At 47.7% G+C, this 22,441-nt stretch overlaps 1 protein-coding gene across 6 annotated transcripts in view; it reads right to left on the bottom strand.

Moving 5' to 3' along the window:
• The window catches only part of bbs5 (Bardet-Biedl syndrome 5), a 57,262-nt gene that overhangs the window by 28,207 nt on the left and 6,614 nt on the right, over nucleotides 1–22,441 (bottom strand). For 3 of the 6 annotated variants that reach the window (XM_038789428.1, XM_038789429.1, XM_038789430.1), the window contains exon 3: nucleotides 4,622–4,687. The exons of 2 other annotated variants lie outside the window; for them this stretch is intronic. In XM_038789428.1, the coding sequence (XP_038645356.1) occupies nucleotides 4,622–4,687 (66 nt within the window). Of the gene's footprint in view, nucleotides 1–4,621; nucleotides 4,688–15,713; nucleotides 15,859–22,441 lie in introns of all 6 variants that reach the window. One more of the 6 variants, XM_038789432.1, reaches the window with a different exon arrangement.

The following is a 22,441-nucleotide window of genomic DNA, read 5'->3' as shown; positions in this document are numbered from 1 at the left end:
CACAGTAACTTCATTGAAGCCTACTCGTGACAATAAGCGATTTTCATTTTTCAATTTTCATTTCATCTTTCGACTCCTGCACTCCCCGATCTTCCAATACCCCAAATATCGCTATCCCCCAACTCGGTTTTACCCGAGTGTCCAAGATCTTGGACATTGCCTTTGCAATGCCTTTCCAAAATTCCGTAAGTGCCGGGCATGCCCAGAACATATGGACATGATTAGCTGGGCTCCCTGAACACCTCACACACCTGTTCTCTACCCCAAAGAACTTACTCATTCTTGCCCCTGTCATATGCGCCCGATGCAGCACTTTAAACTGAATCAGGCTAAGCCTGGCACAATAAGAGGAGGAATTGACCCTGCCCAGGGCGTCAGCCCACAGGCCCTCATCCAGCTCCTCGCCCAGCTCCTCCTCCAACTTGCCCTTCAGCTCTTCCACCGAGATCTCCTCCGCCGCCTGCAGCTCCTGGTATATTTCCAATGTCTTGCCATCCCCTACCCACACGCCCGAGACCACCCTGTCCTGTATCCTCCGAGCAGGCAGCAGTGGGAATTCCCGCACCTGCGTTTTCACGAACGCCCGAACCTGCATGTACCTAAAGGTATTCCCCGGGGGTAGCCCAAATTTCTCCTCCAGCGCCCTCGGACTGGCAAAGGACCCATCAATAAACAAGTCCCACATTCTTTTGATTCCCGCCCTATGCCTACTTAGGAACCCACCATCTATCCTACCTGGAACGAACCTATGATTGTTCCATATCGGGGTCCAAACTGAGGCCCCTATCTCCCCCCTATGCCGTCTCCACTGCCCCCAGATCCTCAATGTCGCTGCCACCACCGGGCTCATGGTGTACCGCGTCGGAGGAAGCGGCAACGGTGCCGTCACCAGTGCCCCCAAGCTATTGCCTATACAGGACGACGCTTCTAGCCGTTTCCACGCCGAACCCTCTCCCTCCATTACCCACTTCCGAATCATAGACACATTCGCTGCCCAGTAAGAGCCGCACATGTTCGGCAGTGCCAACCCACCCCCCTCACGACTGCACACCAAGGACAGTCTCTTAACCCGTGGGGTCTTATTTGCCCACACAAATCCCGTAATACTCCTATTTACCCGCTTAAAGAAGGACTTGGGGATGAGAACAGGCAGGCACTGGAAGGCGAACAGGAACCTAGGGAGAACCGTCATTTTTACAGACTGCACCCTACCCGCCAAGCAGAGTGGCAACACCTCCCACCTCTTAAAGTCCTCCTCCATCTGATCCTTCAGGCGCGCTAACTGAGCTTGTGTAAAACCCCCCAACTCTTGGCTACCTGGATACCCAAGTACCGAAAGCTCCTCTCCACCATCTTAAGTGGTAGCTCCCCCAATCTCTTTTCCTGGCCCCTCACATGCACCATAAAAATGCACCTTGCTTTTCCCCACATTTAACTTGTATCCCGAGAAGTTTCCAAAATCCCTCAGAATCTGCATAACCTCCCCCATCCCCTCCACCGGATCTGCGATATACAAAAGCAGATCATCCGCATACAGTGAAACGTGGTGTTCCTCCCCCCCCCCCCCCCCCCCCCCCCCGGACCAATCCCCTCCAGTTTCTGGATTCTCTCAACGCCATGGCCAACGGCTCAATCGCCAGGGCAAACAGCAGGGGGGACAAAGGGCACCCCTGCCTCGTTCCACGATATAACCTGAAATACTCCGACCGCAGCCGGTTCATCGAAACACTCGCTACCGGGGCCTGGTACAACAATTTTACCCATCCTATGAATTCCTCCCCGAACCCAAACCTGCCTAACACTTCCCACAAGTACTCCCACTCCACTCGATCAAAGGCTTTCTCCTCGTCCATTGCCGCTACCACTTCTGCCCCCCCCCCCCCCCCCTCCGAGGGCACCATGATCACATTCAGGAGCCTTCGCACATTCACATTCAGCTGCCTGCCCTTCACAAACCCCGTCTGATGCTCACGAATCACTCCCGGGACACAATCCTCAATCCTAGTGGCCAGGATCTTGGCCAACAGTTTAGCATCTACATTAAGAAGCGAAATTGGCCTATAGTAGCCGCATTGCAACGGGTCCTTATCATGCTTGAGGATAAGCGAGATCAAAGCCTGCAACATCGTCGGGGGGAGGGGGGGGGGGGGGGGAGGGGGGAGGATTCCCTTTTCCTTAGCCCCATTAAAGGTTCTCAGCAACAGCGGGCCCAACAGCTCCGAGACCTTCCTGTAGAACTCAACAGGGAACCCATCCGGCCCCGGGGCCCGCCTGCATACTTCCCAACCCTTTAGCCAACTCCTCCATCCCAATCGGAGCCCCCAATCCCTCTAACCGCCCTTCCTCCACCTTTGGGAACCTAAGTTGGTCCAGGAACTGTCACATCCCCCCCCCCCCCCCCCCCCCCCCCGCCCCATCCGCCAGTAGTCCCACGTCCATTCACCACAATGGGCGCTGACCTCTCTCCTCCCCCATCTTCAGGTCCACCCAGTGTGAGGCATGGTCCGAGATCGCAATGGCCGAGTACTCCATCCCCTCCACTCTCGGGATTAGCGCCCGGTTTACCACAAAAAAATCTATCCACGAGTAAGCCTTGTGTACATGGAAGAAGGAGGAAAACTCCCTCACCCTTGGCCTAGCAAATCTCCACGGATCCACTACCCCCATCTGGTCCATAAACCCCCTCAGAACCTTAGCCGCTGCCGGTCTCTTATCCAACCTCGATCTAGATCAATCCAGTATGGGGTCCAGAACCGTATTGAAGTCCTCCCCCCCCCCATTATCAAACTACCTGCCTCCAGATCCGGGATCCGACTCAACATCCGCTTCATGAACCCTGCATTGTCCCAGTTTGGGGCATACACATTCACCAGCACCCACCGAGCCCCCTGCAGCTTACCACTCACCATAACATATCGGCCCCCTTTATCCGCCACAATACCCACCGCCTCAAATGCCACCCGCTTACTCACCAGGATTGCGACCCCCCTGTTTTTCGCATTCAGCCCCGAGTGAAAAACCTGTCCCACCCATCCCTTCCTCAGCCTGGTTTGATCCGCGATCTTCAGGTGTGTTTCCTGTAGCATGGCTACGTCTGCCTTCAGCCTCTTTAAGTGCGAAAACACCCGGGCCCTCTTGACCAGCCTATTTAAGCCTCTCACGTTCCACTTGATCGGCCGGATCGGGGGGCTACCTGCCCCCCCCCCCCCCCCCCCCCATTTCGCGGGAAAAAGCCATGCTCCCTGCCTGGGCCAACCCCGCCCCGTGGCACAGTTCCTTTTAACTGCGACCTCACCCCAGTCCCAGAGGGCCTCGGGCTACGGGCCCACCCATTCCCAAGAAAACGCGGGGAGACAAAAAAAAAAACCCCACTCCACAAGCATCGCCCCCACTCCCTCACCAACATCCCACATAACATACGGCAAACCATTAATTCAAGTCCAGCTTCTCGTTTTTGATAAAAGTCCACGCCTCATCCGGCGTATCAAAATAGTGGTGTCGGTCCTGGTATGTGACCCACAGTCTCGCCGGCTGTAACAGTGCGAACTTCACCCCCTTCCCATGGAGCATCGCCTTAGCCCGGTTGAATCCTGCCCACTTCTTGACCAGCTCTGCACTCCAGTCCTGATAGATACGGATCTTGGTATTCTCCCACCTGCTGCTCCGCTCCTTCGCCCATCGCAGGACACACTCCGTCAGTGAAACGGTGAAACCTCACCACCATCGACCTCGGCGGTTCGTTTGCCCTCGGCCTCCTTGCCAGGACTCTGTGCGCTCCGTCCAGCTACAGGGGTCTCGGGAAGGCCCCCGCACTCATAAGCGTGCTCAGCATCATGGTCACATACGCCCCAGCATCCGACCCCCTCCACGCCTTCAGGGAGACCCAGAATCCGCAGGTTCTGCCTCCTCGACCTGTTCTCCAGGTCCTCCAGCTTCTCATGCCATTTTTTGTGAAGCGCCTCGTGCGCTTCTACTTGAACCGCCAGGCCTAGAATCTCGTCCTCATTGTCAGAGACCTTCTGCTGCACCTCCTTGATCGCTGTCCCCTGCATCTTCTGGGTCTCCACCAACCTTTCAATCGACGCCTTCATAGGGGCCAGCATCTCCACCTGCAATTCAGCAAAGCAGCTTTTTAAGAATTCCTGCTGCTCCCGAGACCACTGGGACAACGCTGCCTGGTCCTCGCCCGCCGCCATCTTGTTTTTTTGCACCCGTTCTCCTCTCTGCTCTAAAGCCACTTTTTTGACTGCTCCACTCCTGGTCCACTCCATAGAGTGCTAGGGGACCCTCACTGCTACCTTCCCACACCGGGAATTGTTGAGCAAATGCCGCTGAGGCTCCTTAAAAGGGCCCAAAAGTCCATTATCGGTAGGAGCTGCCGATCGTGCGACCTACCCAGGCATAGCCGCAACCGGAAGTCCGCTCCTTGTACTTTAAAGCATTATAGGTTATGCCACTATTTCTAAAATTTAAATTCTTCATCAGTACTTAAAAATCCAAATCATACGAGGAGTCACAGAGAACAATTAGTTATTCTTCTTTCCTTTGGGACAGCAATTCAGTTTTCAGGTTAATTCCACAGCAAACAATTTTATTAATAGGCAAGCATAGCTTTACTTACATAAGTTTACACGTGGAAGAGCCAGTGAATGCCAGATAATTCGCAAATTGGTCACAAGCAGTCTGCCTAAAAAAAGAAATAGCAACTATAAAAGCAAACTTGGGTAAATGTATGTCAAGACCATTGTTAAACAATAGGCTAACTATTCTATTTTCTTCATCACGAGATATTCAACTGTTGGAATATCAATAGTTGATGGACTTCCGGTGACAGGAATGTGCTGAGTGTGTACACAAAAGGTGACTCTCATCCTGAAAACTTGGAATTAGGCACTTCAAGCTCAAAACAGCCAGCTAAAATAGGGAACAAAATACCCCTCACTCTCTTCCAACAACCAGGATTAGATATGCTAAGCAGCAGCAGCTCCAAGGGAAAAAAGGACTTAAAAGGTAGTGTGGCGACCAGAATTGAACACTATACTCTAAATGTGGCTTAATTAAAGTTCTGTACAGCTGCAACATGACTTGCCAATTTTTATACTCAATGCCCTGGCCAATGAAGGTAAGCATGCCTTATGCCTTCTTGACTACCTTCTTCACTTGTGTTGCCACTTTCAGTGGCCTGTGGACCTGTAAACCTAGATCTCTCTGATTGTCAATACTCTTGAGGATTCTACCATCCACTGTGTATTCCCTACCTGTATTAGACCTTCCAAAATGTATTACCTCACATTTGTCCAGATTAAACTCCATCTGCCATCTCTCCACCCAAGTCTCCAAAAGATCTAAATCCTGCTGTATCCTCTGACAGTCCTCATCGCTATCCGCAATTCCACCAACGTTTGTGTTGTCCTCAAACGTACTAATCAGACCAGTTAAATTTTTCTCCAAATCATTTATATATACCACGAACAGCAACGGTCAGAGCATTGATCCCTGCAGAACACCGCTAGTCACAGCCCTCCAATCAGAAGAGCACCCTTCCATTGCTGCTCTCTGCCTTCTATGACCTAGCCAGTTCTGTATCCATCTTGCCAGCTCACCTCTGATCCCGTGTGACTTCACCTTTTGTACCAGTCTGCCATGAGGGACCTTGTCAAAGGCCTTACGGAAGTCCATATAGACACCATCCACTGCCAAATCATCTTTGTGACCTCCTCGATAAACTCTATCAAGTTAGTAAGACACGACCTCCCCTTCGCAAAACCGTGCTGCCTCTCGCTAATACGTCCACTTGCTTCCAAATGGGAGTTGATCCTGTCTCGAAGAATTCTCTCCAGTAATTTCGCTTCCACTGACATAAGGCTCACCGGCCTGTAGTTCCCTGGATTATCCTTGCTCCCCTTCTTAAACAAAGGAACAACATTGGCTATTCTGCAGTCCTCCAGGACATCACCTGAAGACAGTGAGGATCCAAAGATTTCAAGGCCTCAGCAATTTCCTCTCTTGCCTCCTTCAATATTCTGGGGTAGATCCCATCAGGCCCTGGGGACTTATCCACCGTAATATTTTTCAAGATGCCCAACAACTCATCTTTTTGGATCTCAATGTGACCCAGGCTATCTACACACCCTTCTCCAGACTCAACATCCACCAATTCCTTCTCTTTGGTGAATACTGATGCAAAGTATTCAATTAGTACCTCGCCCATTTCCTCTGGCTCCACACATAGATTCCTTTGCCAATGACTTTTCGTGACCCCTTTTAGCCCTTCCAACTCCTTGCTTAAGTTCCTTCCTACTATCTTATATTCCACACAGGCTTTGGCTGTTCCCAGCCTTCTAACCCTGACAAATTCCTCCTTTTTTCGGGGGGGGGGGGGTCAGTGGGCCCATGGAGGTTCACACACCCGGGGAGAAGGAGTTCTCCTTCTTCTTCCAGGTACATAGTGTCTACACTATGATTGATTTCCTGTAGTGGAGAAATCGGTGCTTCGAGGGGTAGTAGGAGCGGAATACACCGCAATTGTAATCTCCAACCATGCTCCACATTACATGGGTATGAGGTTGGAGATGGGCCGGGCCCAACGCCCCTCATAGAGGTTAGACATGGCCCTCCTGGCCGATAAAGAATTTTGCGAAACGATACCACCGGTCATTCACGGGTACAGTGGTCAAGTGGACGTATTAGCGAGAGGCAGCACGGTTTTGCGAAGGGGAGGTCGTGTCTTACTAACTTGGTAGAGTTTATCGAGGAGGTCACAAAGATGATTTGGCAGTGGATGGTGTCTATATGTACTTCAACGAGGAGTCCTCACCCTCCATGTTCTGGGAGGTGCTGATGGCTGTGACCAGAGGAGAGATTATCACGTGCACAGCACGCAGAGATAGGAAGGAGAGGGCGACTCGGTAACAACTGGTCAACTCCATACTGGAGGTGGACGCGCAGTACTCCGTAGCCCCGACCGTAGAGCTTCTGGTTGAGAGGAAAAAGCTGGATTCTGACCTGCTTTTCACAAGGAAAGCAGTGTACCAACTCCACCAGACATGGGGGAACCTTTTACGAGCACCGAGACAAACCAGCCACCTGGGAGAGAAGTGGCGCAGGTTAGGGGCAGCAACGGCAGGCTGGTTGCTGAGCTGGAAAAGGTAATCTCGGCCTTCTACCGGGGGCTGTACATCTCCAAGCCCACCCGAGGGGGACTCGAAGATAAAGCAGTTCCTTGAGGGGACTGGACATGCCAGTCATCGGAGAAGATAGGAGACCAGGCCTGAAAGCACCATTAAGACTGGGGGAAGTCATGGAGAATATCAATTCCATGCAGGCGGGGAAGGAGTTGGGGCCAGGTGAATTCCTGGCAGGCTTTTACAAACGATTCACACTAACACTGGCCCTACACTTGCAGGAGATGTTTGCAGACTCGCTGGTGAGTGGCTCCCTGCCACCAACACCGGCGCAAGCCTCACTATCGCAGATACCCAAAAAAGACAAAGACCCAACCGAGTGAGGGCCCTACAGTGAGGGCTGCTCAATGTAAATGCAAAAAACCCTGGCTAGGCAGCGGTGTACCGGAGGTGGTCGCAAAGGACATAACGGGTTTTGTCAAGGGCAGGCAGCTAACATCGAACATCAGGCGTCTGCTGAACGTGATCATGACCCCATCCGGGGAGAGAAAACCAGAAGTGATCATCTCCCTGGACGTAGAAAAGGCCTTTGACAGAGTCGAGTGGAAGTACCTCACAGACGTACTGGAGCGGTTTGGGGTTGGATCAGGGCTCACTGCCTGGGTGAAATGACTGTACGGCACTCCCGTGGCGAGCGTTCGGACAAACAGCATCAGCTCTAAATACTTCCAGCTGTCCAGAGGCACAAGGCAGGGATGATCACTGTTCCCGCTACTGTTCGCCCTGGCAATTGAGCAATTGCCAATTGCCCTCAGAACGGCGAAAGGCTGGAGAGGTATCCAGAGGGGGGTTAGAGAAGATAGAGGTTCACTCTATGCAGATGATCTGCTCCTCTACATCTTGGACCCCCAAGCCAGTATAGAAGGGATCATGAAGCTCTAAAAGGAATTTGGAGCCTTCTCGGACTACAAACCCAACCTGAGCAAAAGCAAAGTCTTCCCAAAGGTCCTGCAAGGAAGAGGGACAGAGCTAGAGGGACTACTGTTCATACAAGTCCAAAACAGATTTTGCTACTTGGGGATCCAAATTGCCCATGACTGGACACGGATCTACAAATGGAAGCTGATGAGTCTGGTGAAGGAAGTTAAATGGGACCTGCACAAGTGGGACACACCCCCATTCTTGCTGGCAGGGTGAGTGCAGCCGATCAATGTGAACCTACTGTCCGGGTTCCTCTTCTGGATGGATGAAGGAACCGGGAGAAGAATGGGTAAGGATGGAGGAGAATTTCTGCATAGGTACGTCCCTCCAAACTCTAGTCACGACTGCACTTCCATCTCCTCCGACCAAACACTCAAGAGCGAAATGGTGGTGGCCACACTCCGAACGTGGTATCAAATGAGACAACACTTCGGCCTAACCAAATGTCCGCTATAGCCCCCATCTGTAACAACCACAGGTTCACGCCAATAACAATAGATGCCACCTTCAAAAAGTGGAGACAGAATGAGGGGACATTGACGGTTAGCGACATGTACGCAGGCAGCAGACAAGCGACCCCTGGGGGAATTCACAGAGAGGTTCCAACTATCTAAAGGGAACAAATTGAGGTACCCAAAACTACCTCCGAAGAGAAACGACGCTGTACCACTGGATGCCAAGACACTTGCTAGTTGAGGTACTTTTGGATGCGGGCGATGAGGTGCTCTCCCCACGGATGAGACAAGGGAACAAGGCTCAGAAGTAGGGGAGGACTCTGGTTCAATGCGTTGCACAGGGCAAACTTCACCTCCACGTGTGCAGGGCTGAGCCTCACGCAGCTAAAGATGGTGCAGAGAGGGCAGCACGGTGGCGCAGTGGGTAGCACTGCAGCCTCACAGCGCCGAGGTCCCAGGCTTGATCCCGGCTCTGGGTCACTGTCCGTGTGGAGTTTGCACATTCTCGCCGTGTTTGCGTGGGTTTCGTGCCCACAACGCAAAAGATGTGCAAGCTAGGTGGATTGGCCACGCTAAACTGCCCCTTAATTGGAAAAAAAATGAATGGGTACTCTAAATTTTAAAAAAAGATGGTGCACAGAGCACACCTAACTAGAATCCCAATGAGCAGGTTTTCCCCGGAGGTGGAGGACAAGTGTGAATGGTGCCAGGGAGGCCCAGCCAACCACACCCACAAGTTCTGGGCCTACCCCAGCCTTATTGGGTTTTGGATGAACTTATTTGAGGCAATGTCCAAGGTTGCCAGACCAGCCAGAACTCTTTATGGCTAGGGGGGGCCGACACCTTAGCCGCCCTAATCATCCACTGAAGAATCCTGCAGCACCATCCAAAGCTGCAGACTGGCAGTCTGACCTGTCGGAATTCCTCCAACTGGAGAAGTTAAAATTCGCCATCCATGGGTTGGAAGAGGGCTTCCACAAGACATAGAAGACATTCACCAACTTGTTCTAAGACCTGTTCGTAGCCAGCAACCAGTAGAGCAGGGAAACAGGGTGGAAGGCGGGGAGGGGGGGGGGGGGGGCGCCTCAGACGAGCCAGGGATCGCAAAGGAAAGGGAAGGGGGAGGGGGAAGGGAAGCGAAGGGAGACGGAAGCCCATCAGAAAGACTGCGGGACACAAGTGACATAGCCGCAGGAGACAAGCCCGAGAGTAAATAGGAAAAGCAGAGGGAACAGCAACATGCCGGACAAGACAAGCTAGGGCCAACACTAGGCAGTTCAACTATGGCACAGTGTCCAAAGGGGGGCCATAGGTGGGGTAACACGTAAATATGTATATTGATCCTTATTTGTTTGTATTGTTTCTGTTTTCTTCTTCTTTGGCTTTGTTCTTTGGCTTATCTTTTACTTGTAATTTTTAATTTGGTTGCTTTGCTTAATACTATGCGCAGTGCTGAAACTTGTAATACTAAAGTGCAAACTGGAATGTGTAACATAAAAATGTGAAAACCAATAAAAACTTTTGTTTTTTAAATATCAATAGTTATTTTAATAGTTCCTTTGGTTACTGAATGCCAGTCTTAATGTCTATAAATAGCATTCTGACTAAATAGCTGGAAGCCCTGAGGAATGGGATGACTGGTAGCTGGTGTCACTATCAGGGGCTCTTTTCTGCCCGGAGGTATAAAATAATGAACAGAATTACTGTTGTGAAAATGTCTAACTTATGATTCATATGTTTTAAGATTATACCTTTTAATTTGGGATTGAAGTTTTAAATGGAAGCACCTGATTTGGGAGAACAGTAAACATTACTAATATAATTACAATTTAAAGGAAGATCTCTGTTTACTTAAAGGAGTTAGAGATGTGAAAACAATAAACAATAGATGGCCCTCTCTTACCTTCGGGATGGAGCTATATATTATTTCTCCATATTAAAGAAAGGTTAGAATGCAACTTGTAAATAAGAGAAGGTCTTACAGTATCCACACACTTTCAGATCAAGGGACAGGATTAGGAATTGAGTAATTCAAGTCATTAGTTGAAATATCGAACTAGGACATCCCAGGTGTGCCGCCCTGCTGTGGGGATGGATTCCAGGGACGGACCCCTACTTAAAGGTTTGTGTGTGTTTTCTCTTAGAAACATCAGTTGAAGTCAGTTTGAGTCTGGGAGCAGCTTTGAGACAAGCAGAGAGACAAATCGGCAAGTAGTAAAAGGGCTTTTAGAAACAAAGGGGGTTTGCTGATTTTGTAGTCACTGAACAACAAAACAATAAGATCCATCTTTGAGCTGAGGTGTCCACAGTCGTGATGTGCTTAAGGAAAGTTGTAGGATGGTCTATCCTGATGCTAATGGAAGCATTCCACGCAAAAACATACCTTTGGAGAATACTGAGGCAAAGTGAATCCCTGAGAGCTGTGGCACAGCTTGGTTTGGTCCCAGGAGAAGTGAAGAAACCCTCAAGATACTGTAAAATATGGGGAAACTCTTGGGTGGACATAAAGCAGAGCCAGAAGTTGTCTGCGGAGATTTTAAGGTTTAAAATTAAATATTTACAAAATATATTGTGTTAAGTGAGTAGCACTTGCTTCATTTAACTCTTGTACAGGAAAGGTCTTTTTTTTAAATGTGAAATATTGTGACATAATTTTTTTCAGTTAACAACTGTGGGTTCAAATTTATTTTTTAAAAAGTGAATAATCTCCCTCAAGATCATAACAATTACAGAAGATATAATTCCCCTACCAAGGGGAAATCTTGCCATTATATAGCACCTATCACATCTCCATGATGTGTGACAATGTTTCACAGTCAATAAGTTACTTTTAAAATGAAAACTATTCAATCAACACAGCCACCAATCTGCACATCAGTAGCAATCAGGTGGATGAAGTTAATATATTAATCAGCATCACTGACTTCTCTTTTGACTCTTGCACTGGTATCTCTAGTGTCCCCCAAGCATCTATCTTCAGACTACTCCAATTTCTCATCTACACGCTGTCCATTTGGTGACATCATCCAGAAATAAAATGTTAGTTTCCACATGTATACTGATGAGACCCAGTTCTACCTCAACACCACAGCCAGTATTTTTACGATGGCAGAGTTTCCCTTCCCGCCATCCAAGGAGTTGGCAGAGAACTCATCCCCACCAATACTGCAGCATTGTGGATAGCACAATTGCTTCACAGTTCCAGGGTCCCAGGTTCGATTCCGGTATGGGTCACTGTCTGTGCGGAGTCTGCACATCCTCCCAGTGTGTGCGTGGGTTTCCTCCTGGTGCTCCGGTTTCCTACCACAGTCCAAAGATGTGCAGGTTAGGTGGATTGGCCATGATAAATTGCCCTTAAGTGTCCAAAATTGCTCTTAGTGTTGGGTGAGGTTACTGGGTTATGGGGATAGTGTGGAGGTGTTGACCTTGGGTAGGGTGCTCTTTCCAAGAGCCGGTGCAGACTCGATGGGCCGAATGGCCTCCTTCTGCACTGTAAATTCTATGATAATCTAACTGCTGGCACGGTAGCTTTTTAATGCTCCAACAAGCATTAATTGGCTGGAGCAGGACATCCGCCCCTTACTCGGTAGGAAGTCCCGCCTCAGAGAGTTGCTGGCTAATCTACTTGCTCTCTAGTTGCTACAGTGTCAGAAGCTACATGGCCAGGACTGGGACACCAAGCAGTCCAAGGAGTGGTACGTCTGAAGGATCCAGCATCAGGTATGTCCTGGGGTCTGAGTGTGATATGGTACGAATTAAGTAATGGGAAGACCGGTCAAAATGTATGATGCAATGTAAGAAAAGCTGACTTTGCATGACCTAAAGCCTGAATAAGATCAGAAGAAGGTCGAGCTGTTCCGAAATGCCTGGACTCCGCAAATTCTGATAAGATTAACTCATCATAACCCAAAGCAGTCTAAATACAACAAGATAGGGTCAGAGCAAGTCTCCTCCGACTCTTGAACATTCCATCCAAGGACAAAATAATGATCTGAGTGACGGGACAGAGTCCTGAAAGGTCAGCAAGGTGACGCCTGTTTTATGATATTGCTTATGTTTGTACTTCTGATCGAATTCCTTTGGCCATATCTATAACTGAAAACCACTCAAATTCTGGTGTTAGGGCATTAAAAATGATGGAAGGGTCAGCCACCAAAGGAGCTTTCCTATCTATAGGAAAGGTCCCCCCCCCCCGCAGTCGACGGTGAGGCGCCACGTGCCATTTGCCTTTTTTACAGGCCAAACTGGGCTATTTGATGAGCTGGGTGTTTTAATCAATACACCCCTTTCTTCCAGTTGCTTTACTACAGGTAGTATTCCCTCAATTGAGGATGGGTTGATGGGATATTGTCTAGTGCATGGTGGGGCAATTCCAGTAAATTATGCCGGTCCCATGTTTAATCGGCCACAATCATCCTTACCTTTGGCCCAAATTGTATGTTTATCAAGCTGATCCTTCCAAAGGCTCTAATTGACCACCTTACTTTTCCATTCTCAAAGTTTGGAGAAGAATTCAATTGGGCTAGAATATCCAGGCCCAGAAGGGCCTGGTCCACTGGGCCTATCCAAACTGGAGAAATCAATTCATATGGGCCAAATTCTATCAGCATGGGCTGAGTTCTTTTGATGATCAGTGCATTGCCTCCTGCACCATGGGCTACAGTTATTTTGTGATCCAAAGGAAACAACTTTGCATATCCAAGAGGAAGGCATGTTAACTCCGCTCTGTATCAAAAAGACAGTTTATTTCTTTACCGCACACCCTCAATGATATATACAATCCACCCCCTCTGTTGTCAATCAAGGCGTGACAAGAGGCAGGGACAGGGAGATTGAGGATGGGCTCTTATAGTTTTTTGTGAGCTCCATCAGTGCAGTCTGATGCCATGGTACCAGTTTCCTGAATTTGTCCACTATGAGTTCTTCATCAGACCTGTATATGTACTCTCTGTGCGGTGATGACGGGCGGGACGTGTACATCTTTCCGTGTAGTTCTCTGTGATACATTTCTCCGGGCAGTGACAGTGGGCTCTCTGTACATCTCCCTGTGCGGAAACATTGAGCGGAGCCTGTGCGTTTCCCTATGCGGCTCTCCCTGAGTAGAGTTAAGTCCCTGGCGTCCCTGTAGTCTTGACCAGCACGACTTGGCCCAGTGCCCTTCCTTTCCACACCTGTGGCGTTTTCCTGGTCGTCTCGACTCTTCTGGAGCATCTGAATTAGATGGGGCATTAGTTGTTGAAAGAAATGGTAAATCTTTAGGCTTTAATCCAGTGTGGAGGGCACAAATCTTAGCTCCCATATCTCAGTCAATTTTGATACATCGGTCTATTAATATCGCATATGACGCTGCTACTCGGTCCCAATCAGAAAACACCAATTTTAGTGCATTAGACAACTCCGTTCTTAAACCAGCAACAAAGGCAGACTTCAACGGTCTGAAAGTACTAGTGTCCCATGTGTCTTCCCCCTGCGGAAGATCAATTCCGGAGTGCTCCTTCTGTATTGCTCTGAACCTTTCTTCATATTCTACTACTTCCTCTGTCCCCTTCTGAATACAAGCGGTGATCTTCACCCAATCAGTTTTTGGCAGGTTGTATTTTAGCAGCCACTGCTTAACCGCAGTCCAGCCCGCTTCTAGCAGTTGTCCGTCATCCCCACCTGCTGCTTTAATACCTCTAGAAAGCTGTCTGTTGTCCTGTCTCGGGATCATTACCGACATAACCTGGACTCCGTCCAACGGGTGGAGATGGTAAATATTTTGTAACAGCTCAAGCCCTTCCCATGTAGCTTTTCTCCCTTTCTTGGAATGACGTAATTCACCATCTATCAATCTTTTCCGGTTCAGCGGGTTCATGGACCAACTGTTGGACATACTTGGCTCGGGTACTTCTTTGTTCCCCTTTCACGGTTCTTACTGCCTCGGTCTTATACCATTTTGACTTTAATGGAGCTAACCGTAAGCTGTGGGTTTGGGACTTTGTTTTTCACTGTTCAAATGTTTCCTCCTCCAAAACAATCTCTCCACTCGAGTCGCTATAGGATTCAGAATCAGTTGAAAAAGCAGGTTGAGACCACCTCTGGTGGTTTATTTTTTGAAAGCCCCCGTTGAATTACTTCTACTTCGGGATAAAGTGAAACTGCTGCAGAAGAGCTTGTGGTCGTGGCCGGCTTCTTTTCCATTGGAACAGCGTGTCTCACCGCCATCACTAGCCAGCTCACATTGGGGACTGTCTCTATAACCTCGCAGACTGGCGGAGGTGGGAATTCTGGGTTAGGTCTACCGTTTCTAAGGTGGGCCTTGGTTGTATGGGCGTCGAGGGCCCATTGAAAAGATGTTCACCCTAAGTCAGGGAGGTACCTGGTAGCTTCTCTTTAAGTTCCCTATTCTGGGTCAGAAGATCTTTTACTCCCAATCGAAGTTCTGATACTTCCGCTTTAAGGGTTGTATTTTCCAAATTAAATTCGACATTTTCAATGCTAACTTGATATTTACTCATTTGAGCTTGCCTTTTTCCGAGTTAGAATCAGTAAGGCTTGATTTCAGTTCAGAGACTTCATGTTTGAGTCTCTCAACTTCTTCTTCTGAACTTCCGAGCTTTTCAATTTGTGTTTCTCTTTCTTCAGCTCCTCGCAGACTGCCTGTAATTGCTCCGTCTGTTTTTTAAATTCGCAATCATAGTTGGTACTTGCTGTAGTCTCGTTTCTCTTTCGGAGCTGGCTCATTATAACCAGGGATCATTTAGTCTGTTTTTTTATCTCTCATATGGGTAGCTTTTCCCCAAACTCTTCTGATATCATCAAGGGAACATTGTCCTCTGCAAGTACGGAATTTTAGGAATTTCTGTTCAATCCCCTTACCGGTTTCAGTTAAGTCAAATTGCTGTTCTATGTAACCCTTTGTCATCTGGAACATATCTTCAGCAGAAATATCCGGTGGAGCTTGGCCGCCCTCTGGAAGTTGTAGGCAGATTTTTGTGCGCCATTTTACATCCGAGTATTTATTTTAAAAATCTGGATCTCAAATCCCAGGCTGGGTCTGTACGTTACTAAGATTTGAGCCTGGTACCAACCCAGACCTAGACACTTTTTGTAAGGGGTGCAGAGGAGATCAACCGACTCTAAAAGGCCGCAGACTGTAAAGAAGGTTCCTTACCTCGGCTCTGCCGGTCCATTGCCAGATGCCTCGGTGTTTGGTGTTCGGTTTTTTCCCTCTAGCACGCCTTGCTGGCTCATTAATTAAAGGATCTTCTTATTACTTTTCTTCTCTCAATAAGAATTGGGTGTCCGGTTGGTAGAGTCTTTTTTTAAAGTCTTTAATGTTAGTCACTTCACTGGTATACACTTGAATAAGAACTGCAGAATTGAAAACTTGGCCCATGGGCAAGTACAAACTGAATAAAACTTAAAAATGAAATATCAAAATATATAAAAAAGTCAAGCACGTGGCAAAAGCATAAGCACAAAAGAAATCACTAATCACAAACAAAACGAATGAATGATTCAAGAATTCAGGAACAAAAAACCTGAACCACGAGGTCATATTTTTAAGGAAATTCTTATCTCCGATTTAACCCCTCCTTTGCGTTCATTAGCTTCTAATTTTTAGCTGGGTCCTCCCGGTTTGTTCGAATGATGTCTGTTACTTAGAGGATAACTTGTTAATCAAACATTGGACATTACTTGAGATTGATTGGTGTCTATCAAAACTAGCTTAGTGTTTGAGTGTGCAGTCTTAAGAAAAGTACTGAGATACTATTTTTTTAAATTTTAGAGTGCCCAATTCATTTTTTCCAATTAAGGGGCAATTTAGCGTGGCCAATCCACCGACCCTGAACATCTTTGGGTTGTGGGGGCGAAACCCATGCAAACACAGGGAGAATGTGCAAACTCCACACGGACAATGACCCAGAGCCGGAATCGAACCTGGAACCTCGATGCCGTGAAGCAGCTGTGCTAACCACCTAGCCACCATATTGCCTGTACTGAGTTACTATTGATGTATTTATCAAGCTTTGCCATATTTCATTGTTTGGGGAAGTCTAACAAAAAATTGATTTAGTTGATCACACAAGGAACACTCTGTTGTCAGTATTAAATACAATGAAATATAATGGTTAATTCATTATATGAGAAATGACTGAGTTCCCACATTTAGGACTACTCTTAACATTTTGCTTATTGGTTATATGCATTCAACTAACTCCTATATGAATAAAACTAGACTCTATCAGATGGGCAGAACAGTGGAAAATGGAATTTAATCCTAAAAGGTGCGACGTGACACATTTTAGGAGAACTAACAATGTAAGAGTGTACAGAGTGAATGGTAGGTTGCTAAGAAGTACAGAGGATCATGGAGTGCATGTCCAAAGATCCCTGAATTCAGCAGGACAGGCAGATAAGGCGGTTAAGAAGGTAGATGGGATACTTGCTTTATTTGCCGAGGCATTGAATATAAGAGCAGGGAGGCTATGATGAAGCTGTATAAAACACTTGTTAGGCCACAGCTGGAGTATGTGTGGAACTCTGGTCACCACAGCACTTGAAAAGGTGAAAGGGAAATTCACCAGGACATTGAAGAGAGGCTGGGTAGGCTGGGATGTTCTCCTTAAAGAGCAGAGAAAGCTGATGGGGGACCTCATTGACTGTACAAAATTATGAGGGACATAGATAGGTAGGAACTTTTCCACTTAGGAAAGGAGTCAATAACCAGGGGACTTAGATTTAAAGTAAAGGCAGGTTTAAGAGGGACTTTGAGGAAAAACTTCTTCACCCAGAGGGTGGTGGGAATCTGGAATTCACAGCCTAAAAGGTGGGTAGAGGCAGGAACCCTCATAACATTTAAGAAGCATACAAGAACATAAGAATTAGGAGCAGGAGTAAGCCATCTGACCCCTCGAGCCTGCTCCGCCATTCAATGAGATCATGGCTGATCTTTTGTGGACTCAGCTCCACTTTCCGGCCCAAACACCAAAACCCTTAATCCCTTTATTCTTCAAAAAACTATCTATCTTTACTTGAAAAACATTTAATGAAGGAGCCTCAACTGCTTCACCGGGCAAGGAATTACATAGATTCACAACCCTTTGGGTGAAGAAGTTCCTCCTAAACTCAGTCCTAAATCTACTTCCCCTTATTTTGAGGCTATGCCCCCAAGTTCTGCTTTCACCCACCAGTGGAAACAACCTGCCCGCATCTATCCTATCTATTCCCTTCATAATTTTATGTTTCTATAAGATCCCCCCTCATCCTTCTAAATTCCAACGAGTACAGTCCCAGTCTACTCACTCTCTCTCATAATCCAACCCCTTCAGCTCTGCGATTAGCCTCGTGAATCTCCTCTGCACACCTTCCAGTGCCAGTACGTCCTTTCTCAAGTAAGGAGACCAAAACTGAACACAATACTCCAGGTGTGGCCTCATTAACACCTTATACAATTGCAGCATAACCTCCCTAGTCTTAAACTCCATCCCTCTAGCAATGAAGGACAAAACTCCATTTGCCTTCTTAACCACCTGTTACACCTGTAAATCAACTTTTTTGCAACTCGTACGCTAGCACACCCAGGTCTCTCTGCACAGCAGCATGTTTTAATATTTTATCGTTTAAATAATAATCCCTTTTGCTGTTATTCCTACCAAAATGGATAACCTCACATTTGTCAACATTGTATTCCATCTGCCAGACCCTCGCACTTAACCTATCCAAATCCCTCTGCAGACTTCCAGCATCCTCTGCACTTTTTGCTTTACCACTCATCTTAGCGTTGTCTGCAAACTTGAACATATTGCACTTGGTCCCCAACTCCAAATCATCTATGTAAATTGTGAAAAATTGTGGGCCCAACATTGATCCCTGAGGGACACCACTAGCTACTGATTGCCAATCAGAGAAACACCCATTAAACCCCACACTTTGCTTCCTATTAATTAACCAATCTTCTATCCATGCTACTACTTTACCCTTAATGCCATGCATCTTTATCTTATGCAGCAATCTTTTGTGTGGTACCTTGTCAAAGGCTTTCTGGAAATCCAGATATACCACATCCGCTGGCTCCCCGTTATCTACCGCACTGGTAATGTCCTCAAAAAATTCCACTAAATTAGTTAGGCACGACCTGCCCTTTATGAACCCATGCTGCGTCTGCCCAATGGGACAATTTCCATCCAGATGCCTCGCTATTTCTTCCTTGACGATAGATTCCAGCATCTTCCCTACTACCGAAGTTAAGCTCACTGGCCTATAATTACCCACTCTCTGTCTACCTCCTTTTTTAAACAGCGGTGTCACGTTTGCTCATTTTCAATCCGCCGGGACCACGTCAGAGTCTAGTGAATTGTGTAAATTATCACGAGTACATTTGTAATTTCCCTAGCCATCTCTTTTAGCACTCTGGGATGCATTCCATCAGGGCCAGGAGACTTGTCTACCATTAGCTCACCCATCACTACCTCCTTAGTGATATCATCTCAAGGTCCTCACCCGTCATAGCCTAATTTCTTTCAGTCACTGGTATGTTATTTGTGTCTTCTACTGTGAAGACTGACCCAAAAAACATGTTCAGTTCCTCAGCCATTTTCTTATCTCCCATTATTAAGTCTCCCTTCTCATCCTCTAAAGGACCAATATTTACCGTAGCCACTCGTTTTTGTTTTATATATTTGTAGAAACTTTTACTGTCTGTTGTTATATTCTGAGCAAGTTTACTCTCATAATCTATCTTACTCATTTTATAGCTTTTTTAGTAGCTTTCTGTTGCCCCCTAAAGATTTCCCAGTCCTCCAGCCTCCCAGTAATCATTGCCACTTTGTATGCTTTTTCTTTTTTTTAATATAATTTTTATTGGAATTTTTTACAGAAAATATAAAACATAACGACAAACAATGAAATGCAAAAAATAACCCATAATAACTGTGACACCCCCAGACCGTATCGACGCATGTATCACATCCCCCCACCCCCCCAACCCCAATGAACAACAAAAGAACTTAAAAATATATTAAAATTAGATAAACAAACATAGTCATTGTCCGCCCCCCCCCCTCTTTTCCCTCCCCCTTCCCCGCCTCCCCTCTTTTCCCTCCCCCTTCCCCCCTCTTTTCCCTCCCCCTTCCCCCCTCTTTTCCCTCCCCCTTCCCCCCCTCTCCCCCCCGGGTTGCTGCTGCTACTGTCCCTGTACCCTATCGTTGAGCCAGAAAGTCGAGAAAAGGTTGCCACCGCCTAAAGAACCCTTGTACCGACCCTCTCAGGGCGAATTTGACCTTCTCTAGCTTAATGAAACCCGCCATGTCATTGATCCAGGTCTCCACGCTTGGGGGCCTCGCATCCTTCCATTGTAACAAGATCCTTCGCCGGGCTACTAGGGACGCAAAGGCCAGCACACCGGCCTCTTTCGCCTCCTGCACTCCCGGCTCCACCCCAACCCCAAAAATCGCGAGTCCCCATCCTGGCTTGACCCTGGATCCCACCACCCTCGACACCGTCCTTGCCACCCCCTTCCAGAACTCCTCCAGTGCCGGGCATGCCCAGAACATATGGGCATGGTTCGCTGGACTCCCCGAGCACCTGACACACCTGTCTTCACCCCCAAAGAACCTACTCATCCTCGTCCCAGTCATGTGGGCCCTATGCAGCACCTTGAATTGGATGAGGCTAAGCCGCGCACACGAGGAGGAAGAATTAACCCTCTCCAGAGCATCAGCCCATGTCCCACCTTCGATCTGTTCCCCCAGTTCCCCCTCCCACTTAGCTTTCAGCTCCTCTACTGACGCCTCCTACGCCTCCTCCATAACCTTGTAGATATCAGATATCTTCCCCTCTCCGACCCAGACCCCCGAAAGCACCCTGTTGCTCACCCCCCTCGCGGGAAGCGAAGGGAATCCCTCCACCTGCCGCCTAGCAAATGCCTTTACCTGCAGATACCTGAACATGTTCCCCGGGGGGAGCCCAAATTTTCCTCCAACTCCCACAGACTCGCAAACCTCCCATCAATAAACAGGTCCCTCAGCTGTCTGATACCCACTCTGTGCCAACCCTGAAATCCCCCATCAATGTTCCCCGGGACGAACCTATGGTTCCCCCTTAACGGAGCCTCCATCAAGCCCTCCACTTCTCCCCTATGTCGCCTCCACTGCCCCCAAATCTTGAGGGTAGCCGCCACCACCGGACTCGTGGTATACCTCGTAGGAGGGAGCGGCCTCGGCGCCGTTACCAGGGCTCCCAGGCTTGTATCTCCACAGGACGCCCTCGCCATCCGTTTCCATGATGCCCCCTCCCCCTCCATTACCCACTTGCGCACCATCGACACATTGGCCGCCCAATAATACCCCGAGAGATTGGGTAACGCCAGCCACCCCCCCCCCCCCCATCTGTACCCCGCTCCAAGAAGACCCTCTTCACCCTCGGGGTCGCATGCGCCCAAACAAAGCTCATGATGCTGCTAGTCACCCTTCTAAAAAAGGCCCTAGGGATAAAGATGGGGCAAACACTGAAAAAGGAACAAGAACCTCGGGAGAACCGTAATTTTGACGGACTGCACTCTACCCGCCAACGATAGCGGCACCATGTCCCACCTTTTAAATTCCTCCTCCATCTGCTCCACCAGCCTGGTAAAATTAAGCTTATGGAGTCCCCCATTGTATGCTTTTTCCTTCAATTTGATACTCTCCCTTATTTCCTTAGATATCCACAGTCGATTTTCCCTATTTCGTCCTTCCTTTTTGTTGGTATAAACCTTTGCTGAGCACTGTGAAAAATCACTTGGAAGGTTCTCCACTGTTCCTCAACTCTTTCACCATAAAGTCTTTGCTCCCAGTATACCTTAGCTAGCTCTTCTCTCATCCCATTGTAATCTACTTTGTTTAAGCACAAAAAACGAGTGTTTGATTTTACCTTCTCACCCTCCATCTGTATTTTAAATTCCAACAGATTGTGATCGCTCCTTCCGAGACGATCCCTATGAGATTATTAATCAATCCTGTCTCATTACACAGGGCCAGATCTAGGACCGCTTGTTCCCTTGTAGGTTGCGTTACATACTGTTCTAGGAAACTATCGCGGATACATTCTATAACCTCCTCCTCAAGGCTGCCTTGACCGACCTGGTTAAACCAATCAACATGTAGATTAAAATCCCCCATGATAACTGCTGTACCATTTCTACATGCATCAGTTTTTTCTTTGTTTGTTGCCTGCCCCACCATTTTGTTACTATTTGGTGGCCTATAGACTACTCCTATCAGTGACTTTTTCGTCTTACTATTCCTGATTTGTACCCAAATGGATTCAACCTTATCCTCCATAGCACCAATGTCATCCCTTACTATTGCCCGGATGTCATCCTTAAATAACAGAGCTACACCACCTCCCTTACCATCCACTCTGTCCTTCTGAATAGTTTGATACCCTCGGATATTTAACTCCCAGTCGTGACCATCCTTTAACCATGTTTCAGTAATGGCCACTAAATCATAGTCATTCACGATGATTTGCGCCATCAACTCATTTACCTTATTCCGAATACTACGAGCATTCAGGTAAATTACACTTATGTTGGCTTTTATACCTCTGTTTTGAATCTTAACACCTCGATCAGTAACCTTTCCTAAGTTATATTTCCTCTTAACTTTTCTCCTAATTTTCCTTGTCGTTGAACCCATATCTTCATGTAACAACCTGCCGCGTCGCTTACAATTTTTGTTTTTACTTCCCCTTTTATTCCTTTTAGTATTACTGGGTCTATTCACTGAGCTCCCCTCAGTCACTGTACCTTGTACTGGCAACCCTTTTTGATTTTTGACTATGTCTTCTCTGCCTTACACTTTCCCCTTACTGCCTTTTGTTTCTGTCCCTGTTTTACTGCCTTCCGACTTCCTGCAT

Source organism: Scyliorhinus canicula, chromosome 2 (genome assembly GCF_902713615.1).
Source record: "Scyliorhinus canicula chromosome 2, sScyCan1.1, whole genome shotgun sequence".
Lineage (NCBI taxonomy): Eukaryota > Metazoa > Chordata > Chondrichthyes > Carcharhiniformes > Scyliorhinidae > Scyliorhinus > Scyliorhinus canicula.
This window is presented reverse-complemented; position numbering and strand designations above follow the sequence as displayed.